At 45.8% G+C, this 25,332-nt stretch overlaps 1 protein-coding gene across 3 annotated transcripts in view; it reads left to right on the forward strand.

The window, feature by feature from the left end:
• NKIRAS2 (NFKB inhibitor interacting Ras like 2) overlaps nucleotides 1-25,332 on the forward strand; it is a 233,911-nt gene that overhangs the window by 140,601 nt on the left and 67,978 nt on the right. For all 3 annotated transcript variants that reach the window (XM_073608404.1, XM_073608402.1, XM_073608403.1), the window contains exon 2: nucleotides 17,787-17,890. In XM_073608404.1, coding sequence (XP_073464505.1) covers nucleotides 17,797-17,890 — 94 coding nt within the window. In that variant the 5' untranslated portion in view covers nucleotides 17,787-17,796. The remainder of the gene's footprint in view (nucleotides 1-17,786; nucleotides 17,891-25,332) is intronic.

Consider the following 25,332-nt stretch of genomic DNA (forward strand, 5'->3'; position numbering starts at 1 on the left):
TTCAAATTGCACTGTTTATCTCCTACTAAGGATGAGCTCAGGTGTGTTCGCAACTCAACACGCCCGCCAGGAAGCTGACACTTTGCAGTGCTAATCACAGGTAGTGTGACATTGTCTCCACGGGCACGTGGAGTTGCGAACACACCTGAGCTCATCCTTACTCCCTGTCTCCAGCACTGCACCTGGGGACTGGCAGGGTGGGGAGAGACCTTGCTGTGAAACAAGCATCGATTGGGTGCTCGTCAAGAAAGGGGAGTGATTTAGGTGCCATGATAAATAATGGAAACTGAACCTTTGTTTTGGTCTGATCAGGACCTGATCGGACAGTCCGTGTGAAACCAGCCTTATCCCCAGTTCACATTGATGCGATACAAAAGGCATAGATTTGCATGACATCTGAAAATACTCTCCTTCACAGTAGTGTCCCCTTTACATCTTCCTCTTCACAGTAGTGTCCTCTGCCCCCGCTACAGTAGTTTTTCACCTCACTCTCTCCCACAGTAGGGACCTCTGTGCCCCATACAGTAGTGTCCTCTGCCTTCCCCTCGCTGTAGTGTCCTCTGCCCCCCACTTTACCCCACAGTAGGGTCCTCTGCCCCTCCTACTATTGCTGTGCCCCCCCCCCAAAAAAGCAGTCTGTCCCCCTTCACATCACCCCCACAACTGTAGTGTTCTCTCTGTCTCCTTCACATCACAACCTACCCACTGTAGTGGCAACTGCACCTCCATAGCAATGTCCTCTGTCCCCTTTACACCCCCCTCAACTGTAGTGCCCCCCCCCCCCAATTGCAATGTCCTCTGTCCCCTACACACTGTAGTGTCCTCTGCCCCCCATGCAGTGTCCCTCTGTCCCCTTCACCCCCCCTCCCCCCCAACTGTCGTGTCCCCTTTACAACCCCCACCCCCACTTTAGTGTCCTCTGTCCCCCCCAATGTGATGTCCCCTGTCCACTACACACACCCCTCTCCCCCACTGTAGTGTCCTCTGTCCTCTTCATACCAGTGTGCAGGTTGCACTCTCCTAACTTACATCATTGTATAGGAGAGCAGGAAGTATGACAGTACTGGATCGAGGGTGGGAGCTGCTGGAGTTAACTTTTTATTTTAACAAGCTGGTGATTTGTTGCTAGGACCGCCCGCCCCTGCCCCCTATCCAGTACTGTGACTCTTCCTTGAAAAGTGGAGAGCGGCTGAGGCTTTGGGGAAGGACTGTGCAGGGCTGTGTTCCCGATCGACCCATCGGCTGTCCACAGAAGACGGGTCAATCGCATTCGACGGTTTGCAGACCCCTGCGCTAGAGTACAGTGGCATTCTGAGGTAACTGTTCACATAAGATGCAATTCATAGCCGGTTTTGCATTGACGTGTATGGAAGGCAGTTTTTCTAGAGAAAGCCGGCCTGCCCAACTCCTGGAACTGTATGTCCATTGTCCTGGGCGTCGGGTGATATGATTTGCGCATCCCTGCATGAGTAAAACTTCAGCTGAAACATGTTAGTGTTATTACTGTATCCTGCTATGTAGCCAATAAAGAATTGTCACAATTCTGACGTTTCTTTAAAAACCAACACTTTTAGGAATATTGATCTCCTGTCCCCCTTCTCCTGCAATGCACAATGGTTCCTCCTCCCTTCCCCTACATCAGGAGTCCCCAACCCCTGGACCGGTGCTGGTCTGCAGCCTGCCAATGATCGTGCCACACAGCGGGAGGTGAGCGACGACCATGTTAGCCACTCACCACCTGCCGTGTGTCTACTCTTGGCTCCTCCACCCGCTCAACCAACAATGTCATCCTATCAGCAGGGCAGGGGGCGGGAGGAGCTGCATATCGGAACGGAGAGTTCCTCCTGCCCCCTGCCCTGCTGATAGGATGACTGTACCGGGCGGGCAGACGAACGGACAGGGGAGCAGGGGATTAGGATGGGGAGAGAGGAAAGGGTGGGCAGACTGCAGGGGCACTGTGATAGAGGAGGCTGTGATTGCTAGGGGCACTATAATATAAAGGGGACTGCACTGTAAAGGGGCACTATAATCATTATAGTGCAGCCCCCTTTATATTACAATCCCCTTTACATTACAGTGCCCGCTTTACATCACAGTGCCCCCTTTACAGTGCGGTATCCGCTTTACAGAGCAGTCCCCATTACATTAATGTAAAGGCGCACAGTGATGTAAAGGGGACTGCACTGTAAAGGGCCACTGTAATGTAAAGGGCGGCTGTGATGTGAAGGGGAACTGAGGACACTGATATAAAAGGGGGTTGTGGTGTAAACGGGACTGAGGACAGACTCCATAAATATCCCATCCCCCAACCCATCCACCAAACAGCAACCACCTCCCCCCCGATGGGCTAGCTGTGACACATCACTGATCATAGCTCCTGATCACAGGGAGCTATGATCAGTGACACTGTCACTAGGCAGAATGGGGAGATGCTTGTTTACATTAGCATCTCCCCGTTCTTCCTCTCCGTGAGACGATCGCGGGTATGCCCGCGACCCGACTCGCGGAGCTCCTGGCTGGCGCGCGCACGCGATGGCACGGCAGCAAATTCAAAGGGACGTACAGGTACGCCCATTTGCCCAGCCGTGCCGTTCTGGCGACGTACATCGGCGTGCGCCGTTCGGGAACCGGTTAAGGGACAAGCCATCGTATGTAAATGACACGGGACAGTGAGGCAAAAAGACAAATATAGGGAAAAAAATAATGCTGAAAATTCTATTGTAGGTATACACCATTTATTACAGAAAATGTACATATAGTGTTCACCTTTACAGGAAAAATATCAAGGTGAACTACCACTGTACAGCCTATAAACACCCTCCTTCCCCCATCCCCAGTCCCTGTGGTACTACTTCTGATGATTATGAGCTGGCAGGGCTCCCACCGTCAGTGATTTGGGGATATGAAGTCCCTGCTTTTCCTCCCTCATCTTCCAGGACAGCTACTTGAGAGATGATTGGCTCCACCCTCTACAGGAAACACAAATCAGACATTATTTAAAAGGCCCCTCCCTTTACTCTAACCCTCAGTTTTTGTGTTTCCAGACCCTCCAGGAGTACACAACGTAACATTTGTTATTTTTTTCAGGTCTGGTAACTGTGGTTGGCGGACCCCCATTTTTTGTGATACCCAGATGGGTTGTGACCATGTCTGTGGTATTTCTCTACTTTAATAGAATAAAAAGGGCACCTTGTGTATGGAATGGATTACTTGCCTTGTGTGGTCTTAGCAGCGGCAATTTCCATTGCACATATCTGGCGTTTGCCTGGATATGTGGAGATGTCCGAGTAAGCATCCTCATGGTTTTCCCTGCATTGAGTGTACCAAGATGGCGTCTGTCGCACGTCCGGTGACGCACTTCCGGCGGCATTAAACTCTATAATGGGCCCTGTTTTCAATGTCCCTGTTTGCGATGTGTCATCGGAAGTGACACGTTGCATTTCCGGATGCTGATGTCTTAAATCGGCTCAGTGTGGATCCAATGCAGGGGATTCGCTGCTTTGGGAAACAGTCTGCCAGACGCAGGGCAGACTAGTTTAGCAGCACAGCGGTCAGCAGACTATATCTCACTAGCCGGTTTAGTATCCTCTCTATGGAGTCAGAGGACATACCTGTGGATGGAGCACCCGCCCAAGCTGAACCAGCGGCTGCATCCGGGTCCAATCCTGACCCCAAGGTAAGTGCCTCTTCAGATTGGGTGAAATGTGCAGCGCTTATGTGATCATATAAACCATAACAAATAATATGAGTACAAAAAATGTGAATAACAAATGATGTGCTCAAAAATACTCCAAGCAGTCCTCTATTATGACATGTGATGTCTATAAACAGAGGAACTTGAACGTGTGATGTCCAAAAAAGAAAAAAGTCAGTGACAAGCTTTAATCATGTGTGATGATAATCCTCAACCACATGTGGATATAATATAGTGACAGTCGTTAACTACAAATATGTATGATGTAATAACAGTTGATAGTAGATCCACCACCAAAGACACCAGAAGCTGCTTACCAGAGGGATTTAACTCAAATAGGTGTACACCTAGTGAGTCAATCAAGCTTTGTGGTATAATATACCAAGGGGATCAGATACTCTATCCAGATATGACCTCCGGATGGACCTCTGAACAGGTGTAAGGTATGGATGGACTCAGTAGATATAAGCAGTCAGCTCCACCATTAAAAGAAAGAGGAAGGCATATAACGTAACTCCGTATGGAAATTTTAATACATGAAAAGCAAAAGAAATACACTCACGTTTTTAGCAGTAAAATCAAGCACTTGTATAAAAAAAGACAGTGGTCTCAGCATATCCTCCCAAGGATATTTGATAATTTAAAGTGCCTCTCCAGAACCTGTTTTTAGAGGCTGCTACGGTTGAGGGTCTATATATATTTGTTGCCCTTTTTTAAAGGAGTTACTTATATACTGTTTTATACAGTTTTTTTCTAGGCTGATAAACCTATAAAGAAAAAATGTGGGAACTGTAGAGCTAGGCTTCCTGAGGGTTATAAAAATAATTTTTTGTGAGGATTGTATTCCTTCAGGGTCAGGTTCTGTTTCCTCGGTTAAGGAATTGATGGCTTCTATGAAAGAAATAGTTGCCTCTTTTCAGTCCTTTAATTACAGATTAGCAGGGCTACGTCCTTCCACTTTAAAATCTGTTAATGTGGCTCGGGAACCTTCAGTCTCTGCTAGATCTCTTCCTCTCTTAGTATCAGAGACCATTAGTTCACAAGACGTTTCTGACCTGGAAGAGGGTGAGAATGCAGTATCTGCATTTGACGAAGAATCTGCGTCGGAGGTTGAAGATACTGGTAGCTCAACTAGGTATCTTTTTCCAGTTGAAGATATTGATGAACTATTAAAGGCAATATATACTTCTGAACAGATCGAGATGGCTCACCAAGCCCAGTCTATTCAGGATAAGATGTACACCCTGTTCCAAATTATTATACAAATTCTATTTCAGTGTCACAAAGATTAAATATTTTGTTTTTCAGTTTTACTCATGGATGGCATTGTGTCTCAGGGTTTTTTTGATCACTGAAAACAATCTCGGACACCTGTGATAATTAGATTGCCAGGTGAGCCCAATTAAAGGAAAAACTACTAAGTGTCGGTTCACACTGCCGCGACTTGGGATCCGACTTGTCAGCCCTCAGGTCGCCCCAAGTCGTTTGACATTGTGAATTCCATTATAGTCAATGAGAGCCGTCTTAATGTACACTACTGCTCCGACTTCAGAAAAGGTTCCTGTACCACTTCAAGGCGACTTCTAGGCGACCTGTACCCACAGAATTCAATGGAAGTCGCCTCCAAGTCGGATCCTCATCTATAGCGAAGCGACTTTACAGGAAAAAGAAAAGATCATGAGGGGGAACTCCACACCAAATTTTAAATAAAAAAACCGGCATGGGTTCCCCTCCAAGAGCATAAAAACGAAAAAGCGGTGCGGGGGTCCCCCCAAGATCCATACCAGACCCTTATCTGTGCACGCAGCCCGGCCAGTCAGGAAAGTGGGTGGGGACGAGCGAGCGCCCCGTCCCCCTCCTGAACCGTACCAGGCTGCATGCCCTCAACATGGGGGGGTAGGTGCAAAGCACCTGGTCCCCATGTTGATGAGGACAAGGGCCTCTTCCCTAAAACCCTGTCCGTTGGTTGTCGGGGTCTGTGAGCGGGGGGCTTATCGGAATCCGGGAGCCCCCTCTATTAAGGGGGAGCCCAGATCCCGGCCCCCCACCATATGTCAATGAGTATGGGGTATATCGTACCCCTACCCATTCACCTGGGGGAAAAAAAGTGTCAATAAAAAAACACACTACACAGGTTTTTTAAAGTCATTTTTTTAGGCAGCTCCGGGGGTCTCTTCCGACTTCTCCGCTCTCCGGCCTCTTCTCCCGGTGTCCAGTTCTTCTGCCGGGCTCCTCCGCTATCTTCTGCTCTTTCGCTAGCGTTGGCCCGGTCTTCTCCATCGTCTTTTTTCCCTCTTCTCTTCTTCCGATGTTGACACAACGCTCTGTCCCGCTGTAATGGCGTGTGCGCTGTGCTTATATAGGCATGTGGCGTGGTCACCGGGTGCTGACACCCGGCGACCCCGCCCCTTATGACCTCACAGCCCCAGCATGCCCTGGGACTGTGACGTCATAAGGGGCGGGGTCACCGGGTGACATCACCCAGTGACCACGCCCCATGCCTATATAATTCGTTGCGCACACGCCATTACAGCGGGAGAGAGCGTCGTGTCAACATCGAAAGAAGAAAAGAGGGAACAAGACAATGAAGAAGACCAGGCCAACGCTAGCAAGAGAGCGTCAAAAGAGCAGAAGAACCAGAAAGCGGGAGAAGAGGCCGGAGAGAGCGGAGAAGTCGGAAGAGGCCCCCGAAGTCGAAAGAAGACCCCGGAGCTGCTTAATAAATTACTTTAAAAACCTGTGTAGTGTGTTTTTTTATTGACACTTTTTTCCCCCCAGGTGAATGGGTAGGGGTACGATGTACCCCATACTTATTCACATAGGGTGGGGGGCCGGGATCTGGGGGCCCCCTTATTAAAGGGGGCTCCTGGATTCTGATAAGCCCCCCGCAGACCCCGACAACCAACGGCCAGGGTTGTCGGGAAGAGGCCCTTGTCCTCATCAACATGGGGACAAGGTGCTTTGGGGTGGGGGGCCTCAGGGCACCCCCCTTCCCCAAAGCACCAACGCCCCATGTTGAGGGCATGCGGCCTGGTACAGTTCAGGAGGGGGGGGCGGGTTGCGTGCTCAGATAAGGGTCTGGTATGGATTGTGAGGGGGACCCCCACGACATTTTTTCGGCGTAGGGGGTTCCCCTTAACATCCATACCAGACCTAAGAGCCTGGTATGTTCTTGGAGGGGAATTCTCTCTCGCGCTCGCTGCAGTAGGAAAATGTGTTTTTCCTATTGCAGCGAGCACGAGATGTACAGTACCCTGTCGCTGAGTACCAGCGCAAAACACATTCTCGCGGGCAGGTACTGTATGTCACAAAAGCTGATTAGCGCTGATTGGCCACAGGCAAAGCCACCTGTCCTGGGGGCGACTTGAAGTCGTGTTGTAAGTCGCTCAAAGTCGCCTCCAAGTTGCCTTGCTAAGTCGCGCTGTAAGTCGTGTTGCCCCAGTGTGAACCGACCCTAAAGGAGGGTGTTCCACATTATTAAGCAGAGCACCATTTTCAAGCAATATGGGGAAGAAAAAGGATCTCTCTGGAAGGAATTAGGCGTGATCACGGATTAAGGGCTCGTCTCCTTATAGTAAAGGGGACTTTGGGTCTTCAGAAAATCACACTGGTAAATTTATACTTACCAAATGAGGATCAAGTAAACTCCCTGGAGACATATTTACAGATAGTGCAACAACATAAGGAAGGAATCTTAGTATTGGGGGGTGACCTTAATATGGCCTTAGACCCACTGAAAGATACATCCAAAGGATCTTCTCACCTTTCATATGTCAAATTAAGGAAAATGAAATTTTTTTTACAAGAATTACAATTGATAGATAGTTGGAGAGTGGTTCATGCACAGGGCAGGGATTATACATTTTTTTTCGGCGAAGTATAAGACCTATTCCAGAATTGACTATATTTTTGTCTCTCAAAATATAATTACGTCCCTAGTAAAAGCCTCGATTGGGTCATTTACCCTATCAGATCATGCTCCGATAGAGTTCCAGCTAGAAATAGGGGAGGAAGAGCGTAAAGAATGGTTTTGGAAGATTAACGAAACCCTCCTCAAGGACAGTGAATATGAGGGGAAATTAAAGCAAGAATTGGAATCTTTTTTTATAACAAATGAAACAGGGGAAACATCACCATTCTGTATATGGGAGACACACAAATGCTTTATGAGAGGTATGTTTATTTCCTTGGGGACACATAGGAAACGGAAACTAAATGAACAAATTGACTCGTTGCTTAAACAGATCAGGGAATTAGAAGTAATACACAAAAAATCCCAGGCTCAAACAATAGAACAGGAACTTGCTGGCCTACGCGAAAAACTCAATTTACAGTTAATAGAAAAAGCTAATCCAAATTAATTAGGGGAAGAAGAACTTTTTATGAATTTGGGAATAAACCAGGAAGATTGTTGGCAAATGCTCTTAGAGAAACCACCACACGAAACCATATTACACAGATTAAAACATTGAGGAATGAATTGGTTAACTCTCCACAGAAAATCGCACAGACATTCAAGGACTACTCTGAGAATTTATATCAGTTAGAAAAGAAATCTAACCCAATAAACGTTCAAAAAAAGTGGGAAGTGGCGAGGGAATATATTGAAGAGACAGAAATGCCAAAGCTAACAGAAGAAGCAGCCTGGGATCTCGATGCCCCAATTTCAACAGAGGAATTTATAGCGGCGTTAAAATCATTGAATGTGGGCAAAGCCCCTGGCCCAGATGGGTACACCCTGTCGTATTACAGAAAATATGCAGAGGAATTAGCCCCGAGATTCGTAGCAGCTTATAATTCACTACGAGATGGGATGCAGATCCCAATAGAAACATTACTAGCACATATAACAGTGATTCCGAAAGAGGGGAAAGATCCCTCCCAATGCTCTAGTTACCGACCTATTTCACTGCTGAATGTGGATTTAAAAGTATTTACAAAGATTTTAGCCACGAGACTGCTAGATTATATCCCGGATCTAATCCATCCAGACCAGGCGGGATTTACCCCAGAGAGGGAAGGAAGAGAGAATACACAGAGGGTGGTGAACACGATCCACCTTGCACAAAGGCAGCAAAAACCAATGGTGATAATCTCTGCGGACGCGGAAAAAGCCTTTGACAGGGTAGACTGGATTTTTTTAAAGGCGGTACTACAGCATATAGGCTTAAGGGAGGGGATGATGAGATGGATTTCTAATTTATATTCTACACCAAGCGCTAGAGTAAAGATAGATGATAGAATCTCTGAGTCCTTCCTTATTCAAAATGGAACACAACGGGGTGCCCTCTTTCACCACTGATTTTTATTTTGACAATAGAACCTTTCCTAAGGAAAATACGGGCTAATGTGAATATTAAGGGGATAAAAATAAAGGAAGAAGAACAGAAACTTGCAGCGTATGCAGACGATTTAATTTTCTTTGTAACTTCTCCAATCATATCTCTCCCATCCTTGTTGATGGTGCTGCGTGAATATGGGAAAATATCTAATTTTAAAGTAAATTACGGGAAATCTGAAGCAATGGGGATAGAAATAAAGGCGCCCCTTTTTCAGTTGGTAACCACACAATTCGGATTTAGGTGGCCCAACTCGTATATAAGCTATTTAGGGATGAAAATATCAAAAAATCTGAAGGAATTATTTGAGCTTAATTACATACCAATGGCTAAACAGATCAAACTGGATTTGTCGAGATGGGATAAAGAGATTTTTACATGGTTCGGGAGAACAAATATTATTAAGATGAATGTGATGCCAAGACTTCTCTGATCTTAGATCAAGATTTCTGAAATTTATCTGGGCTGGGAAACCAGCAAGAGTACGTAGAACTATACTATCACTACCTAAAGGAAAAGGAGGGATAGGGCTTTCAGATCCAATAAGATACCAAGAGGCTTCACATTTAACCAGAGTGATGGAATGGTGTGGACTTAGAAATAAGAAACCCTGGATACAGACAGAACAGGCAGCAACAGATATCCCATTGGAAGGATTAGTATGGATACCAGAAACTGAGTTGCCAGCTGAACTGAGGAAACACCCAACAATAGGCGTAACTCTGCGGATGATCAAAAAGATTTTCAAAAAAACGGCAATCTCGACAAATCCTAGTCCAATGCTCCCGGTTCTGGGGACACCATAATTTCAGCCAGGAATGACAGACCCCAAGCTCAGAGCAATACGACGTAGAGGTTTCAGCAGGATCATACATTTTTCAAGGGACAATCGTTTATTATTAAAAAGAGAAATTGAAAGAGAAATAGCACCTGAATTAGATTTTTTTAGAGTGATGCAGCTAGAAGCGTTTATTAAATCAAAATCTAATATGTATACAGAAATAAGAGCATTGACCCGGTTTGAGGAGATGTGTTTGCAAGGGAGAAACAATGAGACATCCGTTGTCCTATTCCTATACTGTATTGACGGGAATAGAATCACCTCATGAACTAACTTTCCTACAAGTGTGGGAGAGAGACTTAGGAACATCATTCTCCCAAGAACAGAAGAATAGGATCTTAGTATTTAATCAAAAGGCATCAGTAGCAAGCAGATATCAGGAGGGGGGATATAAAATCCTTACCAGATGGTATAGGACTCCGAATGTGCTACATCGGAATTACCCCCAGGTGTCAGAGGTATATTGGAGATGTCACGAAGAAGAAGGGACAATTCTACATATCTTTTGGGAATGTACGAGAATAAGAGAGTTCTGGGAAATGATTGCAGAAACTACTAAAACAATAACAGGATTCTCCTTGGGAAATAATCCGGCAACTTTTTTACTGCTAGATTTCCCGTTATCAGCGGAAAAATTTAAAAACTCGCTGCTGAGACACCTTTTAACAGCAGCTAGGGCATGTATCCCTGCTCTGTGGAAAAAAGACAGCTCTCCAACTAGGGCACAATGGTTGGCCAGAATTGCAGAAATACAACAAATGGAAAATCTTACTTTGACAATGAAAGACCAAGATGAGAAGTACCGGACAACATGGGCCCCATATTTGGACTATAGGGAGAGAAGGGACTGAAGTGGGGAGAGATGGAGGGGAGGGGAGAGGAAGGGGTCGAGAGGAGTTCTTTTTTTTTTTTTTATTATTACTCCGGGATAGGGAGGGGGTAAAAGGGGATTTTTTTTTTTTTTTTTTTTTGGAGCAATGGGTTAATAGTAGAAAAAGGGAATTCACAAGGAATTAAAGTGTCAATTAAAGGTAACATATGATGTGTAGATGAATAGATTTACTTAAGACGTATTAAGCTGGCACTATATGAGTGCAATGAATTGTATTGTGAAACCCATGAAAAATAAAGAATTAAAAAAAAAAAAAAAAAAAAAAGATAAGGGTCTGGTATGGATTTTGAGGGGGACCCCCACGCCGTTTTTTCGGCGTAGGGGGTTCCCCTTAACATCCATACCAGACCTAAGAGCCTGGTATGTTCTTGGAGGGGAATTCTCTCTCGCGCTTGCTGCAGTAGGAAAATGTGTTTTTCCTATTGCAGCGAGCACGAGATGTACAGTACCCTGTCGCTGAGTACCAGCGCAAAACACATTCTCGCGGGCAGGTACTGTATGTCACAAAAGCTGATTAGCGCTGATTGGCCACAGGCAAAGCCGCACTGTCCTGGGGGTGACTTGAAGTCGTGTTGTAAGTCGCTTGAAGTCGCCTCCAAGTTGCCTTGCTAAGTCGCGCTGTAAGTCGTGTTGCCCCAGTGTGAACCGACCCTAAAGGAGGGTGTTCCACATTATTAAGCAGAGCACCATTTTCAAGCAATATGGGGAAGAAAAAGGATCTCTCTGCTGCCGAAAAGAGTGAAATAGTTCAATGCTTTGGACGAGGTATAAAAACATTAGATATTTCATGAAAAATTAGGTGTGATCATCGCACTATTTATAGATTTGTGGCTGATTCAGAGCACAGACGGGTTTCGTGCAGATAAAGGTAAATTGAGGAAGATTTCTGCCAGATCCATGCATTGGATCAAGAGAGCAGCTGCTAAAACACCATTACATAACAGCAAACAGATATTTGAAGATGCTGGTGCCTCTGGAGTCCCACGGACATTAAGGTGTAGAGTCCTCCAGAGTCTTGCAACTGTGCATAAACCTTCCATTTGGCCACCACTAACCAGTGCTCACAAGCAGAAACAGCTGCATTAGGCAGAAAAATACATGAAGACTAATTTTCAAGCAGTCCTGTTCACTGACGAGTCCAGATGGATGGAGTAGTGGATGGTTGGTGGACAGCCACCCTGTTCCAACAAGGCTGCAACGTCAGCAAGGCGGTGGTGGACTCATGTTTTGGGCCGGAATCATGGGAAGAGAGCTGGTTGGCCCCTTAGGGTCCCAGAAGGTGTAAAGATGACCTCTGCAAAGTATGTGGCGTTCCTGACTGACCACTTCCTTCCCTGGTACAGAAGGAAGAACTATGCTTTCTGTAATAAAATCATCTTCATGCATGACAATGCACCATCTCATGCTGCAAAGAATACCTCTGCATCAATGGCTGCTATGGGGATAAAAGGAGAGAAAGTCATGGTGTGGCCTCCATCCTCCCCTGACCTCAATCCTATTGAGAACCTTTGAAGTATCCTCAAGCAAAAAAAACTATGAGGGTGAGAGGAAGTTTACATCCAAACAGCAGCTCTGGGAGGCTATTCTGACATCTTGCAAACAAAATCAAGCAGAAACTGTCCAAAAACTCACAAGTTCAATGGATCCAAGACTTGTGAAGCTGCTATCAAATAAGGGGTCCTATGTTAAAATGTAACGTGACCTGTTAAAATGTTCAAAGTTTGATTGAAATATCTTTTGATTTCAGTAAATATGCTGCAAACACAACAAATGACAATTTTCAGTTATTTACAACCTATAATCTCTCTAATCATTTCTCCTCCAGGCTGGAAAGCATGAGATGAGATTGTGAAAAAAAATTCAAAATCTTCATGCTGACAGCTGCGATTGCGGCTTTGTTGATATCCGGGATCCCGGGCGTGATGTCATAACGTCGCGCCCGGGCCTCCGACGGTCATATAGATGACTGGTGACCATCTGGTCACCGTAAATCTCTATCGTCGTCATCCGGCGCCGGACGATTCTTTCTCCGGGCCCCTGATGGCACGGGAGAGCCCGGAGAAGCACCGGATAGTGACAGGAAGGGGGGCATCCCCTCCCGTCGCCTATGAGAACGATCAAGCAGCTGAACTGCCGCTATGATCGTTCTTATTGTGCACAAAATTGCCGGCTGAAAAGAATGATATTTGAATGCTGCCTGTAGCTATAGCGTCCACTTGTGTTGCTAGGAATTGGATGTGTGGGTTCAACGTCTGGATGACCTTCTCTCCTCCGACACCCCCATAGAGGAGGTCAGGGAATCTCTCCCCTTTATTGCCAAATCAGTCACATTTTTGGCTGTGGCCAGGACATCAGCCCTCATTAATTCAACTAGACGGGCCATCTGGCTAAAATCTTGGGAGGGAGCTCTTACCTCCAAGAATAAACTTTGCGGCATACTGTTTGAGGGCAAGCTCTTATTCGGTTCTTCCTTAGAGGAAGTCCTAGCTTGTTTCTCCAAGAAAAGTAAGCGGATTCCATCTTCTCAAGGGAATAAGCCCCAGAATAAGAGGCCTTTTTTTGGCTTCCAAAACAAGGTTAATTTTAAAGGCAACATGCAAAGAAGTGGTCTTTTTACAAATACAAGCAAAAAGGGGGGGGGGGGGGGGGCATTTTTTGCTCCTTCAGCCCCTTCCAAAAATCCCCAGTGACACGAGAGTGGAGGTAGGGGGAAGGTTGTCCCGTTTCATCAAGGAATGGGCAGAGATTTCCAACAATCCCTTTATCCTCCAAATGTTAGAAAGGGGTTACAGGTTGGGATTCAAAAGCCCCCCTCCCCAGAGATTTTTTTCTTACCCATCTGCTGAGAGACCAAGAGAGACGGCAGGCCATGGTGAATCTGATTACTATGTGGGAAACGGAGGGAGTTATTCCTCCTTCAGCCCCTTACAAAAATCCCCAGTGACGCCAGAGTGGGGGTAGGGGGAAGGTTGTCCCATTTCATCACGGAATGGGCAGAGATTTCCAACAATCCCTTTATCCTCCAAATGTTAGGGTATACAGGTTGGAATTCAAAACCCCCGCAGATTTTTTCTTACCCATCTGCTGAGAGACCAAGAGAGACGGTAGGCCATGGTGAATCTGATTACTGTGTGGGAAACAGAGGGAGTTATTTCTCCTGTTCCGGAAGTTCAAAAATTTCGGGGGTTTTATCCTCACGTCTTTCTGGTCAGGAAGGCTTCTGACGGGTTTTGTACAGTCATCAATTTAAGCGTTCTGAACAAATTCATAGTCTATAGACGTTTCTGGATGGCAAACATTTATTCTGTATGGAATCTGTTGTTACCAGGGGTGTTCATGGTAACCCTGAATCTTCAGGACATTTATCTTCATGTACCAATCTGCCAGAGTCATCAAAAGTTCCTCAGATTTGCAGTTCTCATGGAGAACGTTTCAAGTCATTGGCATTTCAAAGCCCTTCCTTTTGGTCTCTCTACAGCACCCAGGATTTTCACGAAAATCGTGGCCGAAGTCATGGCCTATTTTTGGATACAGAGGGTGTCGATCGTCCCATATTTAGACGATTTTCTGGTCTTTGCCCGAGACAAAGAGACCCTTGTTCAGGATCTACAGTTGATTTTACGGACCTTTCAGAAATTGGGGTGTAACATCAACCAGCAAAAGTCTTGCCTGATGCCCTCCCAGAACATACCATTTTTGGGTTATCTAATAGACACTGTTGCCCAAAAGATTTTTCTTCCGTAAAAAAAGGTTTTAAAGATTCTTCTCTCCGTGCGGAGCTTCTAGTTGCTCCCGCAGGCCTCCCTTCGACAGATCATGCAGTTATTGGGTTTGATGACTGCGGCCATCCCAGGGGTGCCTTGGGCCCAAGCGTTTCTTCTGCACCATTGGGATCACAGAAAAAGCTCTTTGGATCAGCTCGTTCAGCTTCCAAAAGAGGATTTTCTCAATCTGTCCTGGTGGGAATGGCGGGAACATCTGCAGGGAGGGAAGGACTTGGCGCAACATGCCCCGATAAAAATTACCACAGATGCCAGTCTGTGGGGCTGGGGTGCTCACTCAGAGGACTGGCAGGCCCAGGGAGCCTGGTTGCCAGAGGAGGCATGCCGCTCCTCAAATTTCTGAGAACTGTTAGCTGTGGGGAAGGCTATAATGGCTCTGGAGGAAAGGGTCTATTCAAAAGACCTGTTGATTTTCTTGGACAATGCCACGACCGTGGCATACCTAAACAAGCAAGGGGGCACTCGCTCAGAAAATCTTCTAGTGTTAACCCAGCAGATTCTGTCCTGGGCAGAGGACAATGTCGCTTCAATCAGGGCGGTGCACATCAGTGGTACAGATAATGTCCTCCTGGCGGACTATCTGAGCAGGGTGAACGTCAGTACCAGCAGTTGGGAACTATATCAAAGCACGTTCCAGGAGATCGTGCTTCCCACAGTGGATCTTTTTGCTTCTAGTCTCAACAAAAAACTGCCGGCTTTCTTCTCACTGAAAACGGAGACAAAGTCCTTAGGGACAGATGCTCTCTCCTTCCCGTGGGATTTCACTCTAGCTTACGCCTTCCCTCCTTTTCCCCTCTTACCGCTAGCAGTTCTGAAAATTATTCAGGACCAAGCGGAAGTTATTTTGGTGGCCCAGAAGGAGTTGGTTCTCACTGAGAGCCCTCTCAATAGATCCCCTCTGGCCCCTCCCGGAATGGAGGGATCTTCTACTAATCAGGGGCCGGTGCTTCATCCAAACCCTCAGACCTTCCATTTGATGGCCCGGAGGCTGAGCGGCTCATCCTACAGTTAAAAGGGTGTTCAAAGGGGGTTATTCAGACTATCCTGGACAGATGTAAGTTAGTCGCAAGAAAGATCTATGGGAAAGTTTGGAAAACTTTTGTTTCTTGGCAAAAGAAGGTAGGAACAGATTCTTTTTCTACTCCCTGAATATTGTATTTTTTACAGAGGGGGGGTGGAAAAGGGACTTTCTGTCAGCACCCTTAGGGTTCTGGTTGTTGCCCTATCTTTATTTACAGAAAAAAGACTACCTGAGAACCCTTCGATCAGGAGGTTCCTTTCAGCCAGATCTAGACGTACACTCAGGGCTGTTAAACAGATTCCGCCCTGGGATCTGTCATTAGTGTTAAATGCTCTGACTGGGGCTCCTTTTGAGCCTTTGCATGAGGCTTCTCTGAAATTGATTTCCTTAAAGATTTCCTTAAAGATTTCCTTCCTTTTGGCTATTACATCAGGGAGAAGGATTTCTGATCTGGAGTCTGTTTCCTGTAAAGACCCCTTCCTGAGGATTTTAGAGGACAGGGTAGCGATTAGGCCCGATCCTTTGTATCTACCCAAAGTTTCTTCCAGCTTTCACAGGTCCCAGGAGGTAGTTCTTGTACCTCTCCCAAGAATGCGGAAGAGGAAAGATTTCGTTTTTTGGACTTGAAAAGATGTCTTCTGCTTTATCTTGAAAGGTCTAGTGAGTTTAGGAGTTCCTCCCAACTCTAATGCCCTGTACACACGGTCGGACATTGATCAGACATTCTGACAACAAAATCCATGGATTTTTTCCGACGGATGTTGGCTCAAACTTGTCTTGCATACACACAGTCGCACAAAGTTGTCGGACAATCCGATCGTTCTGAACGTGGTGACGTAAAACAAGTACGTCGGGACTATAAACGGGGCAGTAGCCAATAGCTTTCGTCTCTTAATTTATTCTGAGCATGCGTGGCACTTTGTGCGTCGGATTTGTGTACACACGATCTGAATTTCCGACAACGGATTTTGTTGTCGGAAAATTTTATAGCAAGCTCTCAAATTTTGTGTGTCGGAAATTCCGATGGAAAATGATGGTGGGATGGAGCCCACACACGGTCGGAATTTCCGACAACAAGGTCCTATCACACATTTTCCGTCGGAAAATCTGACCGTGTGTACAGGGCATTAGTGTTGTTCAGTGGTCCCAAGAAGGGGACCAAAGCATCTAGGAGTTCCATTAGATGGATTAGGGAAGCTATTTGTGAAGCTACAAAGCATCAGAACACACCCCTCCTTCCAGATTTAGAGCTCATTCAACGAGATTCATGGCCACATCATGGGCAGAAAGAGCGGGAGCATCATGGGAAGAAATTTCTAAAGCTGCTGTCTGGTCCTCCTCTCGTGCGTTTGTCAAACATTATAGAGTCCAGATGCTCTACCTGCCAGGACCTCTCCTTTGGTCGGAAATTGCTTCAGGCTGTCGTCTCTCCCTAAGGTATAAAATCTTACTTATCCTCTCAAGTAGCTGTCCTCGAAGATGAGGGTGGAAAACCCCCATTACACTTACCGGTAACGGTATTTCCATGAATCTTCCAAGACAGCGTCTATATTCCCACCCTATTCTGTATTCACTGGTTGCCTTTGTTTACCTGGTGGTGGTGTTTTTATGTGAGTTTCTGTTTTTCCTCTGCCGAGTGCACTTTTTGGGAGGTTTACTTGATCTTCTAACAACTGAGGGTCAGAGGAAAGGGAGGGGCCTTTTAAATTATGTCTGATTTGTGTTTCCTGTAGAGGGCGGAGCCAATCATCTCTCAAGTAGCTGTGCTGGAAGATTTAATTGAAATACCGGTGAGGACAGACTCCGTAAATATCCCATCCCCTGACCCGTCCGTCAAAACACCAGCCCCTCGCCACTCCCCCCCCGGGAAGATTGGCTGCTATGAAACCGATCCCTTTTGGCAAAAAGGTTGGGGGCCGCTGCTGTACAGCGCAACAATTAATTATTAGTATTCAGCAGAAAGAATAAGGTGAATTGCCCTCTTGTCACTTATGTGTTGCCTGGGGTCTACTCACAAACATAATTAGTAAATCTCTAGAACATGCAGATATAACCTGCTCGTTGCTGTAGATTGAGAATGTGATATGGAATGTACAGCCTTGGTTGGGCTCAGTACTCTGATGTAAATGTAGTGCAGAGATTTTTACTACTTTTGAAAGTATATTTTTTAGGCTGAAGTATATAACATTCCTCTTTTCTTTGCTTGTGTCTATGTAGATCTCCAGCGATGGGGAAGAGCTGTAAAGTGGTGTTATGCGGTCAGCAATCAGTAGGTAAAACTTCCATTTTGGAGCAGCTGTTGTATGGAAACCATGTGGTAGGTAAGTTGAATGAAGTGTCAAATATATTTATATATACTTAAAGGGTAAGTTGTAAGTTCACAAAAAATGAAAAGGTGAACTAACTTCAAATATCCCTGCCACCCCTCTGGACCCCACTGCACATAGCGGCCATGATAGCTTATGCTGCCGGTGTAGCAGTCCGTATACCATACAATGCAGTACGCAGTCTTGGAGTAAATATCCATCATAATGCTTGCAATGGCAAGAGATCATTGGTCAGTGTGACCATGCTGACCAATGAGAAGTGCTTCTTTCCTTCTGGGACACCTTACAAGAAGAAGCAGCCTCAGATTCGCTTCTCATTATTCAGCACAGTTGGCAAGTATTATGATAGATCATCACTTAAGGGCTGTGTATTACAATGTACAGACCACTACACCGGTGGCACTGGGCATCACAGCTGCTAACGCAAAGCTTATCCTTTAGGGGCTCATGCACACAGGTTCTGTTGGTCTTACAATGTAAATTACGGGCATACACAGCTGCTGCTTACAGCCGACCATACTAATGAATTGCTATTTGCAACTGTATGCGGGTTTACTCCCCTACTTGTGTAAACCCATGCATGTGTATGGGTCTGCAACCCTGGAATGTGTAGTGGTTTTGAATATAAATATATATATATATATATATATATATATATATATATATATTTTTTTTTTTTTTTTCTTGAAGGTGGGTGAATATGAAATTTAGAGTGACAACACTGCTCTAATTTAATTTATTATTAGTTATTAAAATAAATAATGCATTTAATTAATGTAATATTTATATTATTAGTTCACAATTTGAATGACACCAACACTGTGTAGCCGATCAAACATGCTAAATTAAGCTGTTACCTGTAAAAACGCACCTCTCTTGCTGCCTGCATCAATGAACACCACTCTAATTGGTAGAAATGGTCCTGCTGGGAAACCGACACCTGTAAATGTGGAAGTCAGCAGGAAGATCCAATAACAGCTGTGGGGGCTAAGGAGAGTGACACGCCTGGAGGTAGAAATCCACTAATTAGAACAGTTTTCAGCAGGGTGGATATAAATTAATGATTTTAAAAAAAAAATCAGATTTTTTTAATTTAAATTGGATTTTTTTTTATTTCAATCGATTTTTTTTTTTTTATGTTTATCAAATTTATTTTAATAAAATGCTTTTGGAGTAAAATCAATCTAAAGATAGTTTTCTATTTAAGATACATTAATAACTTTGTTTATTCAGCATGAAATGGAGCTTAGTTATGTAGCATGAGGCTATATTGCAATATTTACATTTTTGGTAAACTCACAATGAATCCAAGCTCTGCAACATGAGATAACACGCACTGCATTGATGCATTTACACAATTTCACAGCAGCCATGAAATAAAACAAAGTTCAGGAATATTTCTTTATCCCATTGTTTTTCAAATCTAATGTATATACTCGAGTATAAGCCGACCCGAATGTAAGCCGAGGCACCTAATTTTACCACAAAAAACTGGGAAAACGTATTGACTCGTATTAGCCTAGGGTGGGAAATGCAGCAGCTACTGGTAAGCAATGCCCATTTGCAGCCTCATTGTGCTCATATGCGGCCTCACTGTGCCCATTTGCAGCCTCACTGTGCCCATCTGTATCATCTGTGCCCATCTGCAGCCTCAATGTGCCCCCCTGTACCTTTGATTACAAACAGTGGGTGTCTCCCGCTGTGTCATGCAACTGCAGTCTTAACTGTTCGGCGGCCGTCCACTGTAACAAAGCCCCGCTTCCTCCTCGTCCGTGATAGACAGAACACTGATTCAGTTTCCCAGCATTGTATCAGTGTTCAGTCTATCATGCGCGCGGAGGAGGCGGGGCTTTGTTACAGTGGACGACCGCTGAACAGTTAAGACTCGAGTATTTACGATATGTACACTACAATCGGTAAGACTGAATCGGTTCTGATATCGCAGTTTTACTAACCTGACAGCTTATTATTCTAAATAGGAAACCTTAATTTTGTTTAATATTAAATACTGCCAGCAAGAATGAGTCCTTACATTTAAAGAGCACCTGTCATTTCAGATTTATCATGACAGCACCTGTTAGCAGCATCCACTCACCTGCTGCCGCCACATCCCCCACCTTGTTGTGCCACTGCCGCCACGTCCCTCACCTTGTTGTGCCACTGCTGCGTCACCAGCCATCCCATTAAAGTGAATGGGATTGTCGGTGAGTCAAAAGCGGGTCAGAGGAGGAGCCCCTGCAGGACAGAGATGACAGATGCTCTTTAAAAATGATGATTTAAATCAAGGTGATTTAAATTTTGATTAAAATCAAATGCACGCTGGTTTTCAGCAGTGCAGGCAGAAGGAGAGGTATTCAATCTCCTCTTTGCAGGCAAAATTTGATTGGCCACTCTGCCAGCAGGTTCTTATTGGCTGCTTCACCTCACTAGCCTTTAGCACAGGAAGTAGGGCTGCATAAAGAAGACTGGTAGCAGAATCACCAGGTATTTAGATTTTAATAGGCTTTGTTGAAGTGTTAAGGTGTATATGGAGGAACCGATTCAAGGACATTTTTATGCGTGGTTTACACACACCTTAATTTGGGATTAGATCAGTGACCAGGCTAGTTAATTATTTTGCTGGCTATAAAAAATACAAAATACTTTGAGCTGACCATGTGCAATAGAGGGTGGTAGGATGTGCAGACATAATCTGGTCACCTAAGGCTAGATTCACACTATTGTGGGTGCGGGAGTGTAAATCGCACCTGTTTCTGCACCTACAACCACCTGCAAACACAACGTGCTTCTCTTTTGCAGACACGTGGGGCTGTCATTTATTCCTAATGGCATCTGAAAACATAGCATGTTTTTGGGTGCAGGAAATCGCATGGTGCCAAAAGCACCCTGTGATTTCCCTGCAGCTGTATTTTGAAAAAGATGCAGGCACATTTTTCCCCTAATCGTCTTTCAGGACAGCCACCTGAGAGACCTTGGCTTCTCCCCTCTGTTGGAAAAACCTGCGCTAGCTTCTATAAATTTCCTCCTCCCATGCTGGCTCCTCAGTTATTTGTGTTTCCTCCAGAGGGGAGACACCACAGGAACCAGCCAGGAGAGCCAGAGGGAGGCTCAGGCAGCATGTCCTGAAAGAGGAGTAGAGACTCCTAGGACAGACCAGGGAAGAAGCTAGTGTGCAGACCCACAGCGGTTGTGACACTAACCTGGTCAGAGATTTTTCTTCATGTGGCCACCCCCGCATCCCTGAGCGCAGGTCGAGGTCGGGGGGGCGCCTTTTAAAATACCGAGAGCGGTGAAACGGAGCGCAGCTCCTGCAGTCCCATACCCCCAGCAGCAAGTGAACAGCAAACACGCCGGGTACTGGGACTGCACGGCCTGTGGCGGGTGACGTCATTTCCGGCCGAAGGGGGCGTGCACTTCCGGGTTCGCGGCTTCCGGTTCGGGCCGCGAATATTGAAAAGGAGCCAGGCATGGGCTGGAGAGGAGCCGTTCATGCTGTAGAGACAGCAAAGGCTCCGGAGGTGACACAAGGATGGCGGATGCAGAGGAATCAGACCGCACTGCTCTAGCAGAAACCAGCTCCAGCCATGTAAAGGTAAGGGGAACCTAGGGTGGAGCTCCCCTGGCCTGAACCACCCCCCCTCCCCTTTAGTGGGACATTTGCAGAGGGGGGAGTAGGTGAAGGACCCTCAAGTGTCAGAGGGTGGATTCATAAGGTCCCTGGTAAGGCAAGCCTTAAGGAAGATATTGCACTCCTGCAATTGTGCAGGGGAGGGTACTGTGTATTCATTATGGTGGGGTTTTTTCTTATGTCTTTTCAGAAAACGGAAAAAAACAGGGGCCTTCATGTTTCAAAAAGAAGGTGCCCTTCCTGTAAACCCTTAGGGATTCCTGGGAAAAAGCGTTATGTAAGGATTGTATTACCAAGCTAGTACAGGAACATTCTTCAGAGCAGGGTGAGCTAGCGGCATCTGTTAATGAATTGTCCAATACGTTCAAATCCTTTAAAACCTTTTTTGAGGGGTTTCAATTGCCACAGCTGCAGACTGCTCCTCCGACACAGACAATGTTACCAAAAACGCAGGCAATACCCTCCACTAGTGCAGGTCCTTTGGTAACCCCTAGAGAGGAAGCGGAAGATGAACCTGACAGTGCAACATCCGGCTCCTAAGAGTCTGAGGGGGAAGCTCTGGATGGGGATTCCAGAAAGCCATCCCGATACAAGCTCTCATTAGATGAGGTAGATCATCTTTTAGGAGCCATTTTTACCACACTAGGTATAACAACAGAAAAGAAACCATTATCCTTGCACGATCAGATGTATGAGGGCTTGGGGGAACAGGAAAAGAGGAATTTTCCGGTTCATGAAGTCCTTATAGAGGCTATTAAGAAAGAGTGGCAGGAACCTGAAAGGAAACCATTCTTTTCTAAGGCCTTAAAAAGGCGGTTTCCCTTCACAGAGGATCCAGCATCATTATGGAACAAGACTCCAAAATTAGATGCAGCCTTCTCGCAGGTGTCAAGGCACACGGACTTGGCATTTGAGGACATGGGGGTCCTATCCGAGCCAATGGATAAAAGGATGGACTCGTTATTAAAAAAGTCATGGGACTCGACAGTGGGTAGCCTGAAGCCAGCTATGGCGGTCACATTAGTGGCTAGGAACGTAGAGTTCTGGTTAAACCAATTACAGGCTCACATTGAAGAAGGAACTGCGACAGAGCAGATCCTAGCTTCATTTCCCACACTGCTGCGAGGCATTGCGTATATTGCAGACGCTTCCGCAGAGCTTGTGCGGATGGCAGCCAGATCCTCCGCATTAGGTAATTCCACAAGAAGGGCTTTATGGCTAAAGACATGGCAGGGAGACTGCGCGTCCAAAGCCAAACTCTGCGGGATTCCCTTTACAGGGGACCTGTTATTCGGACCAGGGTTGGAAAAGGTGCTGGACCGAACCGCAGATAGAAAAAAGGTGTTCCCATTAAAGCGTAAAGCAAATTGGAATCAGCCACAGCAAAATAAGAAGAGGCAAAGAGGGAATACAAGATCCCGCTTTACAACTCCCAAAAGTGAGACCCAGAGGAAAACTTGGGTTCAGAGAGGGAAAAGCAAGGGAGGGGCGATTTTTCGTCCTCCTGAGCAGACCCACAAAAAATGACAAGGTAGTCACAGTGGGAGGAAGATTGGGGGCCTTCCTCCCGCAATGGGAAGAAATATCTTCCAACCAATTTATTCTGAGAACAATAAAGGAAGGTTATCGTCTAGAGTTCTCAAGATCACCCCCAAAGAGGTTATACATCGCCAAACTCCCAAAAAACAAGGAGAAGGCCAGAGGGTTAATGAGATCCTTAAAGGAACTCAAAGGGTGATCGTCAAGGTACCAAGAGAAGAGAGAGGGCAGGGTTTCTACTCCCACATGTTCGGAGTGCAGAAACCTTCAGGAAAGGTCAGACCAATCCTCAATCTCAAACCCCTAAACTTGTCTGTAGCCTACAAGAGGTTCAGAATGGATTCCATATATACAGTAAGGGCGCTATTGCCCCCAAACTGTTATATGGTTTCCCTAGACCTAAAGGACGCGTACCTCCACATCCCGATACACCAGGAGTGTCAGCGATTCCTAAGATTAGCAATAGAGACGGAAGAAGGGATCATGCACTTTCAATTTCAGGCTCTACCCTTCGGCCTCTCCTCATCGCCCAGAATTTTTACCAAAATTCTGGCCGAAGCTCTGGCAACATTATGGGTCAAAGGCATATCTATCATTGCCTATTTGAACGATCTTCTTTTGTTTGCGGAGTCGCCCGGGAAGTTACTAAAAGACCTCAAGGATACACAGACCTTCCTAGAGAGTTTAGGTTGGCTGGTAAATTTGGAAAAATCCAATCTACAACCCACTCAGCAGATAATATACCTAGGGTATGTCATAGACTCAGCACAACAAAGAGTATTTCTACCCAAAGAGAAGATAGGAAAAATTCAGAGGGAAGTAGGCATACTACAAGCCAACGTACCATGTGCCATAAGGCAGATAATGTCAACGCTGGGGCTGTTAACATCTGCAATCCCAGCGGTACAGTGGGCAGGCCTGCATTTCCGGCCACTGCAGATGTTCCTGTTAAAAATATGGGATCACAAGCAGGAATCCTTAGACACCAAGGTTCTATTACCAGCAAGGGTAAAAAGAACCTTATGGTGGTGAAGGAGAACAGAAAACATGAACGAAGGACGGCTATGGAGCCTACCCATTTCCCGAATATTAACCACAGACGCGAGCGGCGTAGGGTGGGGAGCACATCTAGGCGCTCAGTTAACACAAGGGACTTGGGAAAAGGAGGAGAGAATGAGATCATCCAACTGGAAGGAATTGAGAGCAGTATGGTATGCACTTTCAACCTTCCAGAAAGAGTTGAGAGGTCATCATTTACAGGTCAGGTCCGACAATTTGTCAGTGATCGCCTATATAAACAAACAGAGAGGAACAAGAAGTGGAATCCTATTTACCTTAGCGGAGGAAATCTTGAAATGGGGAGAAGAGAACATACTCTCAATGTCAGCAGTCCACATGAAGGGGGATCTAAGCAAAGTGGTGGATTTCCTCAGCAGGAAAAGAGTGAGAGAAGGTGATTGGGTGCTAAAGCAGGAGGTATTCAAGCAGATTGTGCAAAAATGGGGAATACCTCAGGTGGACTTGTTTGCCTCAAAGGAAAACAGGAAGGTCGGAGCGTTCTTCTCCCTGAAAAGAGAGGATGGAGCGCTCGGGGTAGATGCGTTAGCACAGAGGTGGGCATTCAACATATGCTATGCCTTTCCCCCACCAGTACTATTACCAGCGGTAATAAGGAAATTGCGCACAGAGAATACAACACTAATTCTCATAGTGCCTTACTGGCCAAGGAGACCGTGGTTCTCTATGCTCAGAGAACTCGCGGTGGAACCCCCCTGGTTATTACCGATCCAGAAAGATCTACTCTCCCAGGGTCCAGTACACTGTCCCCAAGTGGAAAGATGGAACTTGGCCGCATGGTGTCTGAGGAGCAGTTGCTGAAAGCAAAAGGGTTCTCAGATCGTCTAATAGACACTGCTGAAAAGCAGAAAGATAGAGACACGCAACATCTACCAGAAAATATGGAGGTATTTTAGCAGGTGGTGCACAGACAATAACTTCAATACACAGAGCTCAGTGTCAGTCCTAGAATTTCTACAGAGCAGGATAGACAAAGGACTAAGTCTTAGCACACTTAAGAGTCAAGTGTCAGCGCTTTCATTTTACCAGGAAAAGAGATTAGCATCTGATCCGTGGATAACCAGACTCTTTAGATCACTGAGCAGACAAAGACCAATATAAAGTACAGTCTTTCCAAAGTGGGATCTGTCATTAGTGCTGCAAACTATGACAGCAGACCCCTTTGAACCACTGGATAGTTGTAGCCTTAAGA

This window comes from Aquarana catesbeiana, linkage group LG12, assembly GCF_042186555.1.
Source record: "Aquarana catesbeiana isolate 2022-GZ linkage group LG12, ASM4218655v1, whole genome shotgun sequence".
Taxonomy (NCBI): domain Eukaryota; kingdom Metazoa; phylum Chordata; class Amphibia; order Anura; family Ranidae; genus Aquarana; species Aquarana catesbeiana.